Genomic DNA, 18,731 nt, shown 5'->3' with positions numbered 1-18,731 from the left:
ATGTTAATAACCATAATGGCACCATCTTATAAATAAATAAATAAAATAAATGTATGCATTTAGCAGACGCTTTTATCCAAAGCGATTTACAGGCAGGGCTGGATTGGTAATCGGGCATACCGGGCGTTTTCCCGGTGGGCCGAAGCATTTAAGGGCCCCCCCCCCCTCAAAAATCATGAGTGCATGAAGCCCCTGAGTGTGACACATACATACACACACTACCAGTCAAACATTTTTTTTTTACAGTAAGAAAGATCCAATAAAAAAGATCCAAAGATCAGCATTTATCTGAAATAAAAAGCTTTTGTAACATTATAGGCTACATATACCATTCAAAAGCTTGGAGTCAGTATATTTTTTTTCCTTGGGAAATGATAGAAATTAATACTTTTATTTAGCAAGGATGCTTTAAATTGATCAAAAGGGACTATAAAGACATTTATAATGTTACAAAAAAATTATATTTCAGATAAATGCTGTTCTTCTGAACTTTCTATTCATCAAAGAGACCTGAAACAATTCTACTCAGCTGTTTTCAACATGATAATAATAATAAATGTTTTTCGAGCAGCAAATCAGAATATTTGAAGGATTTCTGAAGGATCATGTGACTGGAGTAATGATGCTAAAAATTCAGAGTTGAAATCGCAGAATAAATTACATTTTAAAATATATTCAGATGGAAAACAGTTATTTTAAATAGTAAAAATATTTCACAATATTACTGCTTTTGCTGTATTTTGGATCAAATAAATGCAGGCTTGGTGAGCAGAAGAGAATTCTTTAAAAAAACATTAAAAATCTTACTGTTCAAAATAATTTACTAGCATAGTGTGTGTATGTATATATATATATCTCGAAGTGGTGGCGGGCCACCTGGACCAAAAAATGCCAGGGCCGATTTTTTGTCCCAGTCCAGCCCTGCTTAAGTTACAGGGCATTCAGGCTATACATTTTTTTTTTATCAGTATGTGTGTTCCCTGGGAATTGAACCCACGACCTTTGATCTTATAACATGTGTTTTCATAATTTGTCAACTTTTGAAGCTGACTAAAAACAGCCTTTAACCACAAGCTCTCCAATTTTAATTGCATGTTGGTCAATGAAAAATAAGGATGTTCAAGATGAAGACGTTTGATTTGATTAAATAACTTACCCTCGTGTCGTTACAAATCTATATAGTCTGCTCTTAATTTTCCTGTTCAACATTAAAGAATTATTCCTGAAGAATCATCATGCATGTCTTTTCTATACAATTTATGGTGGCCACGTGGCATAAACTGGAAAAGAAAAACATTAGTCTATATTCGTAAGCTATATTCTAAATGATACTTTTGTGTGAGGAACCGACTGAAAATTAAATCATTATTTACTGATTATTTCAAGTAGTTGGTTAGCTGAAGAACTACTGCGATCGGATCATCTAGATTCGTGAATGAATAATTTTCTGGAACCGGTTCTTTGTAATGAACCGATTGATTGGCCTTTAAATTGGACTGAACGACTCACAAATCAGAACTTAAATGACTCAAGGTGTAGGTCGCATTCAGGCTTTCGAATAATTAGCTAACTAAAAAGAACCTTTTTATCAGTAGTCTTTGCAGAAATTGAAAATGTTATTTATGCTGTTCAAACTAGTGCTAATAGAAAAGCTTTAAAACGGCTGACTTATGCTAGGTATTTAAAAACTTTGAATAGTTCAAAGGTCATTTTCTATTCTTTTTTCCCCTTGCATTAATATGTATATGGTGGTAAAGTTGAGTTATTTACAGTATTAAAAAGTAACCGGAGGGAGAGTGAAAAATAACTTTGTAATCCACCGGTCTTTCACAAAAAATGTCAGAGACTGATATATATATATATAATGTAAAATACAGTAAATCACATTATAGACTGGGTATGCAAAAATAAATAAATATTGGAGTAATATGTGGCATGTGTTTATAAGAAGGCTCTTCTCCAAATACCATAACACTTTTAGTCAGGCCTGCCACAGGCCTGGTGTTGATGGACACTTTCCCCATCCAGATCCATTCACAGACAATCCAGAGCCACAGAACGGCAAGAGAAGAAAGAAAGGGGTCAGAAGGAAAAGAAAAACAGAGGTTGTTCTGCATGCTCCTCCGATGGGCTCGCTGGGTGGTTTGTCTGTTTATTTAGTCTGTGGAGGTGATGGGAACTGAGCATCGGCCACTGCCAATTTTCTCCACACTGAGAAAATATTCATGTGGACAGCTGGAATCTAGAGAGCAGAGTCAAACAGACTTGTAGCCAACAGATACAAGACTCAGCTCGCATGAAACACATTTCCAAATCGAAAATCCAAAGCTTCTTCAGCTCTCTAGTCTTCTTTAAAATTCATGGTGGATAACCGAATTGAAATATGTCTATAACAAGCCAGAGGTCCCTTTTAGCTATTCTAACAGTGTTGTTTTAGAAGCAAAGCTGGCTAGTTACATCCAAAGACGATTACAAAACCACAGTGCAACACTGAATCAAAATGGTTTCAGTCTCTTTACACCACTGAAGGGTTCAATAAGAATCAACTCTCGAAATCTCAGGAAGTTAAGGTTTGTCTGAGGTGAACCTCCAAGTCCCTAATCGTGCAAGTGAGGATTATTTGAAATCAGACTAAAAAGGTTTGAACAAAACATTTAATAGAAAATGTTGATCAGTTCACCACGACATGACTGACATGTTAAAATATGCATTCCGAACAATTATTTTACGTTGAAACATGTTTAACGACACATGAACACAACCAAAAAAGGCTGGACATGAAACTATAAACTGAAAATTAGATTTCATGAATGAGAATTTAATAAGCATTAAACAATCAAAGTTTTGTAAAACCTATACTGTGGGGGAGGGTAGATAGCTGGAGGGGGGTGGGAAATGCCACCCAAATCGCTCAGAGGAAGCAGTTGAGATTTTAGGCCTCACACAGAGATGTGGGGCCACCCACTCACAGGCCGATTTTGTTTATTTTCATCCTTTGAGGTAAACTGTTCAGTGTGAGCTGTTTATTAGGCCTTTGATTTGTCATGTGTCAGCTTGTGCTTGCAGGGCAAGTGTATACACTGGTTGTGGCTTGTGGCGGTTTGGAGGTCAAGGCTGGGGGGTGATGGGAAGGCTGGGTGGTATGAAGCAGTGCTCAAACCACCTCTCATTTTGGCATCATCAGGAAGAAGAAGAAGAAGAAAAAAAAAAAAGCAGTTTCAAGGCAGACACGTGAAAGGAGCAAGAATTCATATGCATGTAAATGAAGCACAAACAGCTGATGATTCAAGAAGACAGCCTTGAATAACCAGGACACAGCATTCAAAATGTGATTTACAAAAGATCCAAGATGAGGGAACCTTTATTCAGTACACAAAAACAATTAAAACATACACTTGATATATCTCTAGCCAGATAGTAGATAAGATTATTAAAAGAACAAATGGAAATTGCATTATCTTTTGTCAGAGGTTTCTTTGCTGTTGTTCGCAGCTGAATCTCATCTTAGATTAGTTTGGTGACATCCTGACCCTCTGTTCTGCTTCAAGAGCTGATCTCAAAGCCTGGTAAGACTCTACAACAAGGAGAAGAAAAACTATTTCAATGCTCAGCAGGAAATGGCAGGCTTTTTCTCAATACCTTCTCAAACCACATAATTTGTGTCACTTCAACATGTATTGAAACTCAACCAAGTTCTTACATAAACTGAAAGGTGTATGGGGGAGTAGTAATATTAAGGTAAATGTTACATTTTCGGTGAGCAGGTGCAAGATGCTCTGGGGACCTTCATAGCAAAGTAAATTTTCCCTAAATAAAATGTACATTACCGTTCAAATGTCTGGAGGTTTTTATTTTTTTAAGAAAAATTAATACTTTTATTCAGCAAGGCTTCATGATCAATTGATCATAAGTGACAGTAAAGACATTTATAATGCTACAAAAGACTTCTATTTCATAAAAAGGCTGCTCTTTTGAAAACAAAGTATCACGGTTTACACAAAAATATTAAGCAGCATAACGGTTTCCAATATTGATAAGAAATATTTCTTGAACACCAAATCAACATATTAGAATGGTTTCTGAAAGTTCATGTAACACTGCAGACTGGAGTAATAGCTGCTAAAAGTTCAGCTACAACACAGGAATAAATGACATTTTAAATTGTATTAAAATAGAACACAGCTATTTTGAATTGTAATATTACTGTATGAACATGAGAAACATCTTTCAAAAACATACAAAAAACCTTACTGACCCCAAACTTTTGAATGTTAATGTATGCGTCTGTTTGGAATATAATGAAATACCTTGCAGTTTCCTCATGAATGCATCAATCTCTGGTAAATTTGCTAGGATATCAAATGAGGGATATTCCATAGACCTGGCAACCTCACTGCACCCCTGGAAAAGGAATAAGAAACACAGATAAACACAAAACCCACTTATCCTGACTCAACCAAGGTCCCCGAGCAGTTAAAAAAAATATATAAAAAATTCTGAAGAAATACATTCAGGGGTAAACAAATAGCAAAAGGCGTTTTGTAACTTGATTGCTTTGGGGAGTTTTGCAACTTTTTGAATGATTGTGAGGTTTAAAACAGAGCTGCCCACTCAGAGCAGGTGTGTTTACACAAACCTCAGGAAACACAGAAAGCTACAAACCTTCAGTTCTTCATAAAACCTCTCCTCCATCTCAGACACTTGGGATATAGCCTCAAACGCTGGGAGAACAGACTCCTGAAAAATAAGTACATTTTAGAGGTTTTGTATCAATTTTTGTACCACATTTCTGTAAATAAATACAAATGTACACAATTTTAAGATGGTTATTTAAATTGGATTCGCATTCAGGGGTAAACAAATAGCAAAAGGCGTTTTGTAACTTGATTGCTTTGGGGAGTTTTGCAACTTTTTGAATGATTGTGAGGTTTAAAACAGAGCTGCCCACTCAGAGCAGGTGTTTACACAAACCTCAGGAAACACAGAAAGCTACAAACCTTCAGTTCTTCATAAAACCTCTCCTCCATCTCAGACACTTGGGATATAGCCTCAAACGCTGGGAGAACAGACTCCTGAAAAATAAGTACATTTTAGAGGTTTTGTATCAATTTTTGTACCACATTTCTGTAAATAAATACAAATGTACACAATTTTAAGATGGTTATTTAAATTGGATTCATTGATAAACTCACAATAGAAACCATTACATTATAATGGATTGCTATACATTCACAATTCATTTAATTCAGAAATAAAGTTAACTGGTTTAAAATAAGTCTAATTCAGTAATTGACATTCAAATAAAAGCTCTATTTAACCATTTATAAACAAAACAAATACATCAATTTACTTAAATTTGTAGATTAAAGTCCTGCCACTTAAATGTAATATTCACGGCCTGATTCACTCACCTCCTCTGAGGAGTTTCCTTCATCAGAAAGCTCTAGTTTAGTACCATTCTCCACTGAAGCTCCCTTAGACACACCATTCAGTTCTTTTACCCTGTCAGAAACACCCACAAATGATTGTAACACCTAAATCGCACCACCAGAGGGCCTTCTAGGTCAATCAGAGTAACATTCTTTAAATCAAGGAAGATAAAAAGCACCTGTTTGCATAACGTAGTGTATTCAGAGTGTATTCACAAGAGTTCATACCCGGCGAGATCATTGCGATCTGAAAAAGGCGAAACACACAAGGAGATTACTGTTACAACAAACAACAGTATCAAAAGCAAGTCCTGAAAACAGGGTTTTTGAAACACACACATACATACACGACAATGAATAATCACTCTAGCTAACTCTTACCATACAGGTCCTGGAGTTTTCTCCAATGAAGGAGTCCCGAAGCACCTGGGTGAGTTTGCTCATTCTGAACGGGATGTGCTCGCTGTTCTGTCCCAGAGACCGGATACATTCCTGAGGAGTCAGGTAAGACATTAACAACTTGTTGCATTAAAACCACCAATTACTTATGTGTTCGTAAGCAGGGTAAACAAAATTGGGTACATATTGGTTTCTTGCAGTATAATTGAGCAGCAAACACAAGCTATAACCATCAGCTGTATAAACACCACCTAAGATGGTTTACTGTTGTTCACTGACAAGCTGCGTAAAACATGCACAAAATATGATCGTGGTTTTGTGCAGCTTGTCAGTGAACAACGGCTCGGTGTAGTAAATGCTGCTCCATGTGAAAGCACGCACATGATGGAGATTTACAGCTGATTACAGAACCGGCTTTACTGACAAGATGCTTGTTAAATATCGCATGCGATTTATCGTGCAGCCCTACTTTAAACCTATTTGGTGCAGAAGCCACTAGACAAAGCACCTTCAAAGCCAGCAGGCTGCGGTTGATCTCTGCAGTCTCCACTATGGTGTGCCGATCGTTACTGCTGACATCAGTGCCACGCTCATTTCCAGCAAGGTCCACCAGAGAGAACTTCCCATGGAGGAAATTCCGCCGCCTTAGAATTACTTGCAAAACCGCATGTGAACGTGATGAGCTGGCATTGGCAAACGTTTGGCCAGACGTTCTGTTATAAAAGGCGAGATACAGTTGCGATTGTTAAACTTTTTTGGTAAATGAAATATTAGATGAAAAACTTGGAAATTAGAAGAAATGTTGCCTTGTCAACTAATGGAAAAAGCCTAAAATGAACCAAAGGTAAAATAAAAATTAAAGCACATAAGATTACTAAAACTACAATTAAAATAAACAGAAAATATAAATAAAAGAACCCTTTCAAAATACTATAAAAGCATCTAAATTATTCTAAAATAACAGACATGTAGCATAAACAGTCATTAAGACAAAAAAAAAACATTTAAAGGGTTCACTTAAAATTAAAAGATTGTTAATATTTACCTGCATGCACTTCCCCTCTCAATCATCTTGATGACATCGTCAACAGATGACACGGGCACTTCCTGCAGACCAACAACATTGACCTGCTGCTTCTCATCCTCCAAAACACGCAGCTTTGCTTTCTTATTCAGTAAATCAAACACCTGCAGCACACAAAGAGTTCACCATCGTGCCTATACAAGTACTTTATGCTTGCAACCATAATCAAAAATCAAAACAGCGTAAAACCAAATACTAAATCCCACACTTGTTTAATTGAGCATATATAGTACACCAAGCATTTGGAAATTTGAGGTTTATTTGCACTTAAATGAAAGAAAAGCACAAATTCAGCCATCCATTTGACAAGACATCACAGAATTTCTTAATTGTTTTGGAAACATGTAACACAATATGTGCAAACCTTGCCATTGTAGATCTCAAAGAAGGTGACATATGGGCAAAGGTCCATATCAGCATATCGCTTTTGCCTTAAGAGGGTAAATACATCCTGAGCTGTGACGCATGCAGAGAGATTAATACATGAGTGAACATGTAACAGGCCACTATTGGCGCTTTTCCACTGCACGGTATGGTTCACTTTTGGGGGGTTTTCCACTGGGTACAGTAACTGGTACCTGGTACTTTTTTCAGTACCACCTCGGTTGAGGTTCCAAGCGAACCATACTGTTACCAAAACGTGACGTGTAAACTCTGTTGATCACTGATTGGCCGGAGAGACCTGCGTCATTGAACTTGCGACACGAGACACAACAGACCCGCTAGATTTAAATCAGCACAGACAGCGAAGGATCGAACGCAACGGTTTTGAATGAGCGTACATTTAACAACCAAAAAAATGTCTGTTTCTTTGTCTGTTGAGGAAGTACAGACGTTCCTCTCGTTGATAGCAGAGGAGGGGATCCAGCAAGAGCTTGATGGGGCGACGCGGAATGAAAACGTTTTTCAGGAGTCGCGGCAATAGAGGCGGCGCAACTATAACGACATGTGAATAATCCCGCCCACTCTAAAGCGGTACTACACTGCAGTGGAAATGCAAACCGAGTAGAGTCGTACCACGCAGTGGAAAAGCGCCATATGTAAAGTACATTTGACATTTCCAATCACCTGCCAGGGCGTAAATCCCTTTAGAGCTGTTTTGGCTCTTCCCAGAAAAGTCTCCACCCATAGTCTGTAAATAAGTTAATGCCTCAGATGAACAACATGGAAAAAGTGTTTTGGAAATTTGTTTTGGAAACAAACAAAAACTTACATGGGTCTTTCCACTGCCTGTTTGGCCATATGCGAAGCACGTCGCCATACCACCTTCAAAAATGGTCTTAACCAAAGGTTTAGCGGTGAACCTAAAAACGTAATTCATAACCATTTGAATATTTTCTGTATTAAACAATAATACTGAATAAATTGGCATGCTTTTAAAATTATATTTCATTATTTAGGAAAAGAGAATCCAAACATGTAAATTCTGTCATTATTTACTGGTAATGGTTGCTCTAAAAAAAAAAAAAAAAAAAATCAAACAGGTTAGAAACGACAGATTAGATAATGAACTGATCTTTGAATAAACACTTTTCATGCACATGCATGGAAACTCAGATATGCAAACTCAAATATGCAGCTACCTGTAAACCAAGTCATTAGTGGCATCTTCATCGAACGAGTAATCAAAATGGAAAGTCTGATTCTCTAGGTACTTGGTCAGATCCACTTTCTGCTTGGGCTCATGCAACAGCAGGGCTCCATTACCAGGGATTGTGACAACATCAATCTCTTTCTTTGCCAGCTCTAAACACAAATAAATGAGAAATAAAGGAAAACTCACAAAGAAACAATTCTATTCCATTAAGAGACGTATAAGAGTCATATCAGCATTCAGCAACCTACCTTTTTTATTCAGCGGACGTTTGCGAACACAGACACATATTCGGTGAGGCTTGACCTAAGAGATACACTGTGTTAAAATATGAAATTAATAGATGAGAATATTAATAGTACACTCCTTAACTTACAGGATCAGACAAGGACATGGGTACTTTCTCCAGGGTCTCTCTGTATTCCTCAATCATCTGATAAAACTGCTTATTAGGTCGACTTGCATCTCCAAACTAGGAACAAAAATAGCAAGAATTGGATGGAGAAAAATAAATACATTTTTGCAAATTTCCACTTCAAGACCAACTGTGACCAAAAAAAGTGTTAAAAAAAAAAAGAAATTGTAATATATATATATATAAAATAAACAGTACAGTAATAAATAACAAAATAATAATATGTAAAATTATAAAATGTTACATTCAAAAATAATAGAAATAATAAATAAAACCATTTAATTGTTAATTTAAGTCTAATGCAGAGGAAAAATAAATGCATATCTGAGGGGCCTTTTACACCACATTGACAACCAAAAACTGAAAACTTTATGAGTTTTACCTATTCATTTACACTATAACAATGTTTAGGGGGCTTGAAAATGAGTTTCAAAATGCAAGTTTTTGAAAACGATACCATTATCGTCTCAGTGCAAACTACAAAAATGTGAAGTTGTGAAAACGGTGACGTCATGTGCATGCAGATTATATGTTTAGTCTATAGATATTAGGGGTGCAACGGTTCTCGGTAAAAAAACGAACCGTACCATTCTCCACACATGGTTCGGCTAATGCATCTGTAATATGGTTTGTTAGAGTTTGGCTAATGCATGTTTCTGTTGATGGATACAAATTCTGGCTTCCCAATACATTACAAAAAAAAAAAAAAAAAAACAATACGTGAACAAACCAGTCACTCTTTAATCAATGCAAGTACTTTATGCTGGACTAACTGTCATTTATGCCATCATCACATGTTGATAGCGCAGGTGAGACCTGAACAGCACACGTTGCTATCTGTGTTTAAACTAAACTCATTTAAGCCTTGCCAGTTTAAATATTAAAGAGCCAGAAGAGTTGCACACGCAGTGAGAAGATCTGTGTGGTCGCTCATCCGAAGTGCATGAACCCGCGTCTCAGAACGCATGCAAATATTAAGCTTTCTGTGAAGTATTGTGTTTGAATGGAAAAATTCACACAAAAATTGTCAAAATGCCTGTCTTGGTGAGTATCCTAGCAGACATAGTCGGCTGAACGAACAGTATCAGTGCACTGGATCAGTGCGTTCTCTTAAAGTGACAGCACTTTCTTAATGTTAATCAAACAGCAACAACACGGAAATCTCTCACTGCTCTTGATTGAATAACTTTTCACACGTTGCTATCTGTGTTTAAACTAAACTCATTTAAGCCTTGCCAGTTTAAATATTAAAGAGCCAGAAGAGTTGCACACGCAGTGAGAAGATCTGTGTGGTCGCTCATCCGAAGTGCATGAACCCGCGTCTCAGAACGCATGCAAATATTAAGCTTTCTGTGAAGTATTGTGTTTGAATGGAAAAATTCACACAAAAATTGTCAAAATGCCTGTCTTGGTGAGTATCCTAGCAGACATAGTCGGCTGAACGAACAGTATCAGTGCACTGGATCAGTGCGTTCTCTTAAAGTGACAGCACTTTCTTAATGTTAATCAAACAGCAACAACACGGAAATCTCTCACTGCTCTTGATTGAATAACTTTTGTAACTTTAAGGTTTAATCTTTAATTTATATAGTCAAATATGCAATGTTATTTTACATTTGATTCAATTTCTGTACCTAAAAGCTATGTTAGACCTATCTAAAAAAAAAAACGAAAAGCACTGTTTATTTTATTTGTATCTTTTTTCACCGTTTATTTATTCGTGCTGTTGCTTGTAGGTAGATTATTTGTTCTTATTTTCTTAATTTTTTATTTGACAATATAGTTTTTTCCCCTAAACATAGCACATACCGAACCGCACCGAAACCGTGACTCTAAAACCGTGATACAAACCGAACCGTGAGTAAGTTGAACCGTTGCACCCCTAATAGGCATGTGTGAGTATGTACTTGAACAATGTGTATGTGTGCAAGCGCGCAGTGTTTCTTTACAAATTGTCATTGACATTGTTGTTTGTATGCAAAACGTTTTAAAAACACACAGGAAAAACAATTACATTTTTAGTAGCATCATAGTTGTGTAAACGTATCCTGAACAATACCAATCACATAAGGTACCTTTCCTCTCTTCTGTGCTTCAGGATTTTTTGCTAGCGACAGCCGTTTGTTTGCCATCTTGTTCATTTCTGAGACCTGAGACATGCGATGGCCTAAAAGATTACAATTAGAACAGTTCAGTCAAGTGCTGTAGATGTTACTAACCACCACATCAATAATGTGAAAGCATGCATGACAAATCCAAAACAGTACATACTTGGTGGAGCCATGGGGGCACATTTGGAAGCCTCACTCTCACAAATAGCCTCAGCAGTTGGTAGCAGAGGAGAAGCTGGCTTTGAAACAAGTCTCCTTTGGTAGCCTACCAATCCAGATAGCAACTTAATGAAATATGCAAGATGTTTTGACAATGATTTTCTCCTGTCTCCAAGCTGACAGCACAAGTGAGCTGCATGGCTGTGACAGTTCATTCACCTCAAACAGGTTAACAATCAATATCAGTTCACTGAAATGCAAAACAACTTGATACAACACTGGACATCTTAACATCATGCTGACGTAAAGACAGACCTGAAGGTTTAGGGATCGTAGATGAGGGAAGATCCTGAGAGAGGACTTCCTCTGCAGCCATGGCCGAGACCACAGGTGGAGGGGCAGGCAGTCGGAACAAGCAAGTCTGACGTGTGGTCATCCTTCTAGAAGCTGAAAGGGGACGAAATTCTGTTATGTGAACTCTCTGCAATGCAGTATGATTTACTATTCATGTATTATTTCTCAAAACTGGGTAGAATAAAGAGCATTCCATGGTCAACACTGCCACTAAATCCAAAGGTGATCCTATGGACAGAACCAGAACCTCCAAAAACCTTTGTCATGAGTCATGACTGTATTTCAATCAGCAATATAATTGGACAACAGCATGATCACCTCACCCTTATAGTACCTGACAATGTGCGCGCAGAGTACAGAAAGTAACTTCTAAATTGATGAAGAATACAATTGCTATATAAAACCCAAAAGTGAGAACCCACCATTCACAGTGCTTTGATCACCGCTAGAACTAATGACCATCTCTGCCATTTGAGACCTCTCTGGACTGACAGAAACAGTAATTTAAAAACTATTTTTTGATTGCTGTAAGTAGATATTTTGTAGAAAAGATCATGTGGACATAAGGGGAAGAAAGAGACACCCTGATTAAGTCTAATGATAAATGTTATGATCCAACCGTGAATGAGCATGATTGGAGAACATGAAGAAAGCATGCACTTCATGCAAACCTGACTCTTCAGATGAACAATCCTGAGGAGCAGCTTCAGTTGGGAGACACACCATAAGTTTACAATGGTACAGGTAAGGAGACCAACTTTGAATCGGAACAACAAAGAATATAACTTACGTTCTGAAGTAGGTATTCTTGATGACCTTGATGGAAGCTCTGATGCTCTGACATTCTGAAACAAACGAACAACTTTGTGAATGACTAAGCAGCACTAATCACTGCATGGCACAATGAAACCGGATTAAAATTGTTTTTGTAGGAGTGTTGTAGGTATATAATAACGAATGAGTTAGTGTTTTTAGACACAGTGCACGAATGTGTGTAGAATTAAGTAAGGTTTATGTTTTCTCAAATGCCTTTTGTACCACTGGTCTTCCTCTTTTAATCACATTAACAGCTTCTCACAGTTTTTGTAGAAAAAGTGTCTAGACATTGTGCTGATGCCTACGGCATTACCATGGCAACCAACACGCACATATCAGATACTGACAACCCTGTCTGAACAAATGGGTCCAATTTAACCCTTTGCGAAATGACAGTGTAGACAGTCAATGCTCAAATCAAATTTGAAAAAACAAAAGTGCATTTTGAACAAGCATTTCAGAAAAGAAATACAGGACTCACTTTTGCCGGTTTTGACAAAGGTGGAGGGGCGGACTCAGGCTCCCCTTGGCGGCATGGATGAAGGTGTTGCATCAGGTCAGAATTGAGCTGCTTAAGTTCATCCATGTCAACCTAAGGGACAATTGGTTTATTAATCTAGTTAAGCATAACATCCTAGAGCTTTGGCTGTACAAGTGCACATACCAGCAAAACCTGTGGTCAACATTCTAATAACTGCTCTAAGCAAAGGGGAAAAGTCTTATGTTACGACAAATTAAGTACCAACCTCTTTTCCTTTAGTCATGCCTTTCTCAGCCCATTCCACATTCACTGTGGATTTAGTGGCATTGGCAGTTTTCACAGTGGCGCTGTGTATTCTTCCTGAAACAGTGGCATAAACAAAACAGCATTCTCTTGGTTTAACTTTGAGATAATTATTGACTGACTTCATCAGTTGTGCAAAACAGGCAGTGTTATTTACTTTTATTGCATCTTTGATTTCCATACGATAAATTGTGGATGCCATTCAGCCTAATATCTCCTTTTGCTTAACAAAAGAAACTAAGCCACATGGGAAGAACATGAGTTATGAATTAAGTGTGAATTACAGAATTCATTTTTTTTTTGGTGAATTATCCCTTTAAAGCAATCCCTGCCAACAATCTAGCAATCCTACAAGACAAGGGACAAGGATCACAAGAATAAACAGTTATTGTATCATTTTGCGCCACCTACTTTGTTCTACTTGCTAAATTTTGCATTCATTTTGAATGTGCATACAGTATGTGTTTAACCAAGTACATATGTGTTCAAATTGACATATACATATGCATGTATTTAAAATATATGTATTTGTGCTTTGAACTGTTAAAATAAGACCAATTAACAGACAGCTACGGAATATTATTCAGATTTCATTTTTAATTAAGCAGTTTCTGAAAAATAGGGTAGGTAAAATTTTTTATAATATGGTATTTTTTACAAAAATTGTATATTTATGTAAATAATGCATATATAATAGAATAAATACAAATAAAATGTGAAAATATGCTTTTCTTACACTCGATGCAATTCAAAATTCATTAAATAAAACATATAGTATAAGTCTCTCTTTCCCTATATTTGTGTAGATTTTGATAGGTGTTCATTTACAGATAAATAGATAATCATGTCCGTTCACAGTTATTGCATTTTTTTTTTTTTACTTATTACCAAGTAAAACCACTAGAGGGACTGTTGAGCTAAACAGAACCAAATGTATCCTGTAAAGGAAAGAGACCTGTAAACCACCTCCTGCCATGGCTGTATACCTTTCCTGAAAATTCCCGGACTGGGAGGCAAGACAGTGTTCTAACCCAGACACAAAAGAATAAAGATCTGTACCTCTTGGATTTGCATATTGTATTCCGGGTGTATTCACAGCCCATCCCTGATGAGATCATGGCAAACACTCAAAAGTGATTTATCCTTCCCATATTCCCGTGATCACTATTTCAAGCCCGCTCGTGTTAAATGTTATGTGGCATGGGATAAAGGCCTGGCCGTGCCCTTTCATATTATCCCAGGCCACGGAGGACATCAAGTTGTTGTTTCATATGGATTTCAATGCATCATAAGAGTTTTCATCCAGTATTATAGTGAAATGACTGTACTTGTCCTGGAACACCCCCTCTGCATAGCTGTAGTAGTATTTACGCCTATGCACAAAAGCTGCAAGCATTTTAATCCCTTGGATAATTTGAAGTTGAAGAACATTTGATCCTGCTGTTTTGAATATTATCCTGGGGGAGCGTCATCAAAATGCACATTTAGTATTTCCAAAACTACAGCATTGTTAACAATTGTAATAAAAGCAAAATACATTGGGGACTTGGCAGATTTGAACAATTGTGTATTGTACTAGACAAAAAATTCAATCACATTGAAATCGATGAAGACAAAATTTTGCAGGAATCTGGCCTCAACTTTCTGTAAGGGATATGAAATGCACATTTGCAACCCACTGTGATAGTAAAACAGGTTTACAATATCATAAGAACAGTTTATTTTAGACTGCAAATGTTCTGACCCCCACAACACAGAATGTGGCTCTTACGTCATAGCAGACATTTTTGACTGATAGCTTCTGTATCCTGCGCCATCAGGCTTCTAGACAGAAGGGTGGTTCCCAGCGGCTGGAGCTCACAGCTCATTTTGGAATATGTGCTTCAGACGTGATTTGTTTAGAATGAATTTCCAGTTCAGCAGTTTAGTTTGATTGATATGTGAAAAAAATACTTTACAGCAGGTCAAATAGTGAAGCTAAACTTATGAATGACTTCTGTTTAGTTTTTTATAGTATGAAATCTATCTGAATTGTTGATACTTTGTATTTATTACAATTTTCAAATTTTTTGTTATGTGTATTACTTAAGAAACTAAAAGAAAGAAATGAATGCTTAAAGGAATATTTAAACAATATGTGTGCTAGCATGATTTTAGTTTGGAACAAAATCCCTTATTAACCTTTTAAAATTATATCCAGTTTTACAATTTTGTTGACATGACACTGGAAGCCCATAAACAACTGTAAAATGTATGATTTGAAACATTTTAATGAACACATTTTAACAGAAAACATTTATGTGCAAATGAATGTAATTGGCTTCTAATTTCTGCTTTTAAATCCTCCAGAAATGGCCTCACATTAACCTAAAGTTTTTTTTTTTTAAAGAAAACGAGGAGAAATCAAAATATTGTTTGGTGGTAATCAGCGCTATGAAAAGCTGTCGATTGAGTTTACCTTGTATTGAAGTTAGTTTTCCTTTAAATATACAGTGGGGGAAAAAAGTATTTAGTCAGCCACCAATTGTGCAAGTTCTCCCACTTAAAAAGATGAGAGAGGCCTGTAATTTTCATCATAGGTATACCTCAACTATGAGAGACAAAATGAGAAAAAAAAATCCAGAAAATCACATTGTAGGATTTTTAAAGAATTAATTGGTAAATTCCTCGGTAAAATAAGTATTTGGTCACCTACAAACAAGCAAGATTTCTGGCTCTCACAGACCTGTAACAACTTCTTTAAGAGGCTCCTCTGTCCTCCACACGTTACCTGTATTAATGGCATCTGTTTGAACTCATTATCAGTATAAAAGACACCTGTCCAAAACCTCAAACAGTCACACTCCAAACTCCACCATGGCCAAGACCAAAATTGTATACACTGAATACACTTTACAAAATGTCCTCAATTTGAAAGAAATCCTTTGAATAGCAGATTGCATTTCATAATTGCTCTACATATGTGCAGCGTCTGTCACTAGAAGCACATTTATGTGACAAAACAAATGGGAAAGTTAAGAAAAGCATATCCAAAATATCATGCTTACATCCACAGAAGAGCCATTTGCTCACATAGATGAGAAACAGATGAAAATTTTTCGACATTTGCAAGTAGAGGCAGTGACTGCAATAAAGATACCAAAGATAGAACAGACATTTGGAGACTGGGGTGAAGGCTTTGATATAATAATGCCAATGTAGCATAACTATCGTGGAATCAGTGAATGAGTAAGAGATATGTTTTATTGCAGTTGCCAAAATGAATCTTGCTTAGAATTTCCATTTGTGGGGTGGGCGGTTACAGGACCATATGCTGCTCATATTACATCAGGACGGTGGCACAGGATAAGATGGTGGGCCCCTGTGGGGATTGCATGTGAACATTGATGAAAAGAGAACATACGCTCATGAAAACTAAATAAACAAATACATAAATTACTAACACAGACTGATGGATCTCCATAATCAGCAAAGCAAACGCCTTTGAAGTAATTTCAGTGCTTATAGTAGCTGTTTCTCAAAATCTTACCATAAATAAAAAGGGGGAACATTTATGTGCCTTCCCTCCTTCCTTCGTTAAGAAATGTCTGGCTCCAAAAGTTGGCGTCAGTGGAGTCCAAAAGTCTGAGATTTTTAATGCATTTTTTTCATTACAGATTATATCATCAGCATAACAATTTGAGTGGAAAGTTGAATTGAAATGGTAATATAAATGTCATAGTATTTGATTTGGATCCCTTTTGTTTTAATGACAGCAGCAATCGAGCTGCATGAACTGAACTGTGTAAAACATGATGCCCATGTTTTCCAGCATGATTTGAGAATGATCTGAAGAGTATCTTGTGCTTTAAAGGAAGGAAATCTGACCTGTTGTACAAAGGATTTTGATTAGTGACCTAGAAATAATGGGGGGGGGGGATTCTTCATTTTACATAGTTAATTTTCCTAAATACATTTCTCAGACGTTTGGATCCCACTGTATAAACTGTTCTTTAAATGTATCTTCTGCTGTGTTCACTGGATGACTGTACATTTTCACAATTCATAAATCAGAGCAAAATAACAGGCATGCTCTGAGCTTGGAAAAAGTTCATCTTCAAGCTCGAAAGAAATAGCATCTTGTTATTTGAGGTTCCACCTCTGCGATTGCCCATCCGCTGTGCTTGCCTATTTTGAGATGACAATGAGGTAACTTAAAACGTAGACGTACTGCCTGATTACAAGGCAACATTGGAGCCGTCCCACCCTCCTTCACCACAGAATGCGTGCATACTGGATAATTACCCTCCCCTCTCACACACAATAACATCACATACACCCACACGCTGTGTGCTGATCCAAACACACTAAGCTTGGGATGTGCATGGTTTTCATTACAGTGGCTATGATTCCTGTTGCTCATTCAGAAGTCTAACTCAATGTCAAAGCATAGCTGTCGTCAAGAAAACTGTTAAGGTTTTCTATATTTGATTGTACAGTAATTTGTGAAGCATGGGGTTGATAATGGAACTAAATGGAGGTGGGAGGGAATCAGCAATAGTTCATTCGTTCTTTACTCACCCTTATGTCATTCCAAACCTGTATTACTTTCTTTCACTTGCATTGTATGGAAAAAAGCAGAATGGAGGTTCATTGTTCCACAGAAAAAAAGAACATTTTGAATGATAAGGGTGATTAAATAGTTTCAAAATCTTCATATTTGTGTGAAATATTAGTACAGTACAGTTACTTTATCCTGATAAGTCAATAAAATGTAAAAGCTGTTGGTATCTATATTTGAAAGACCTAATTCCATTAAAATTTTAAAAAATAACTGTATATATATATATATATATATAGTCTAGGTCATCATGTTTATTTAACTTGTAATGTATAACTATTGTGAAGTCGTTTGTTTTACAAAATGGCACATTGGTGTAAGCTTAGCACTGGTGTAAACTGAGTGTAAGCTGAGTCTTTTGTGGTGTGTTTTGTAGTTATCCATCTGAGTTTTGTCAAATCAAACATTGTTTCTGAGATGACATTGCAGTCTCCTCCACCCACTTATCAGACTGAGTTCAGTGAAAATCACTGGGGCTTGAGCCAGAGCTGCTCATGAACATAGATGAACACAGAGAAGAACTCTCCTTAACTGCTGGACTGAATCGAGTGATGTAATGCATCTTAATCTCATTTTAGTCCCTTTCTGTAATTATGAAAGGCCACAATTGTTCTGACTTTTTGGAAATGGGAACCACACCGACAGATGAAACAGAGGTTCTGTCACAGTTCTGTTTGAAACATTCACAAAAAAACACTCTGTGAGGACGATTGGTGGGTGGCAAAGTGGAAAAGTTGGCAAAGTGGAAAAGTTCCAAGCTGATCATTTCATTAATGTAACCAAATCATTTTAACTGCCTACTTTATACTTGTCATTGCGTGTTCAGAGGTAAATTTCTAGTTTTTTTTTTTAGGTATTTGTTATTTAGATGAAGTTTCATTTACTGCATCAGCAGATATTATGGTTTCCTGCACTTAACGCTCATGTGTGCAAAATTTTGCACCACCAACCGCAATAATAATCGCTGTTAGTTGTCTCTGCATATT

General features: G+C 36.8%; 1 protein-coding gene across 1 annotated transcript; it reads right to left on the bottom strand.

Moving 5' to 3' along the window:
- Window positions 1-2,729: 2,729 nt before the first annotated feature.
- On the bottom strand, window positions 2,730-14,121 carry LOC107558283 (kinesin-like protein KIF2C). The gene is made up of 23 exons (XM_016241920.1): window positions 14,112-14,121; window positions 13,303-13,362; window positions 13,108-13,202; window positions 12,843-12,953; window positions 12,336-12,390; window positions 12,217-12,249; window positions 11,507-11,638; window positions 11,193-11,297; window positions 10,997-11,088; window positions 8,883-8,978; window positions 8,758-8,812; window positions 8,496-8,658; window positions 8,126-8,216; window positions 7,981-8,044; window positions 7,277-7,368; window positions 6,874-7,016; window positions 6,337-6,541; window positions 5,811-5,921; window positions 5,609-5,676; window positions 5,412-5,502; window positions 4,998-5,072; window positions 4,308-4,401; window positions 2,730-3,574 (listed from the first exon to the last, which is right to left on the bottom strand). The coding sequence occupies exons 1-23, from the start codon at window positions 14,119-14,121 to the stop codon at window positions 3,510-3,512; spliced, it is 2,106 nt and encodes a 701-aa protein (XP_016097406.1). The 3' UTR covers window positions 2,730-3,509.
- Window positions 14,122-18,731: the final 4,610 nt, after the last annotated feature.

Source organism: Sinocyclocheilus grahami, unplaced genomic scaffold (genome assembly GCF_001515645.1).
Source record: "Sinocyclocheilus grahami isolate Dianchi unplaced genomic scaffold, SAMN03320097.WGS_v1.1 scaffold21.1, whole genome shotgun sequence".
Taxonomy (NCBI): domain Eukaryota; kingdom Metazoa; phylum Chordata; class Actinopteri; order Cypriniformes; family Cyprinidae; genus Sinocyclocheilus; species Sinocyclocheilus grahami.
This window is presented reverse-complemented; position numbering and strand designations above follow the sequence as displayed.

Excerpts from the sequence above, each read along its gene's own strand:
- LOC107558283 (XM_016241920.1), bottom strand. Across the intron at positions 11,089-11,192 it reads TGCCCCCATGGCTCCACCAA|GCCATCGCATGTCTCAGGTC; the intron begins GTATGTACTGTT and ends GTAATCTTTTAG. Across the intron at positions 5,073-5,411 it reads AAGGAAACTCCTCAGAGGAG|GAGTCTGTTCTCCCAGCGTT; the intron begins GTGAGTGAATCA and ends CTTATTTTTCAG.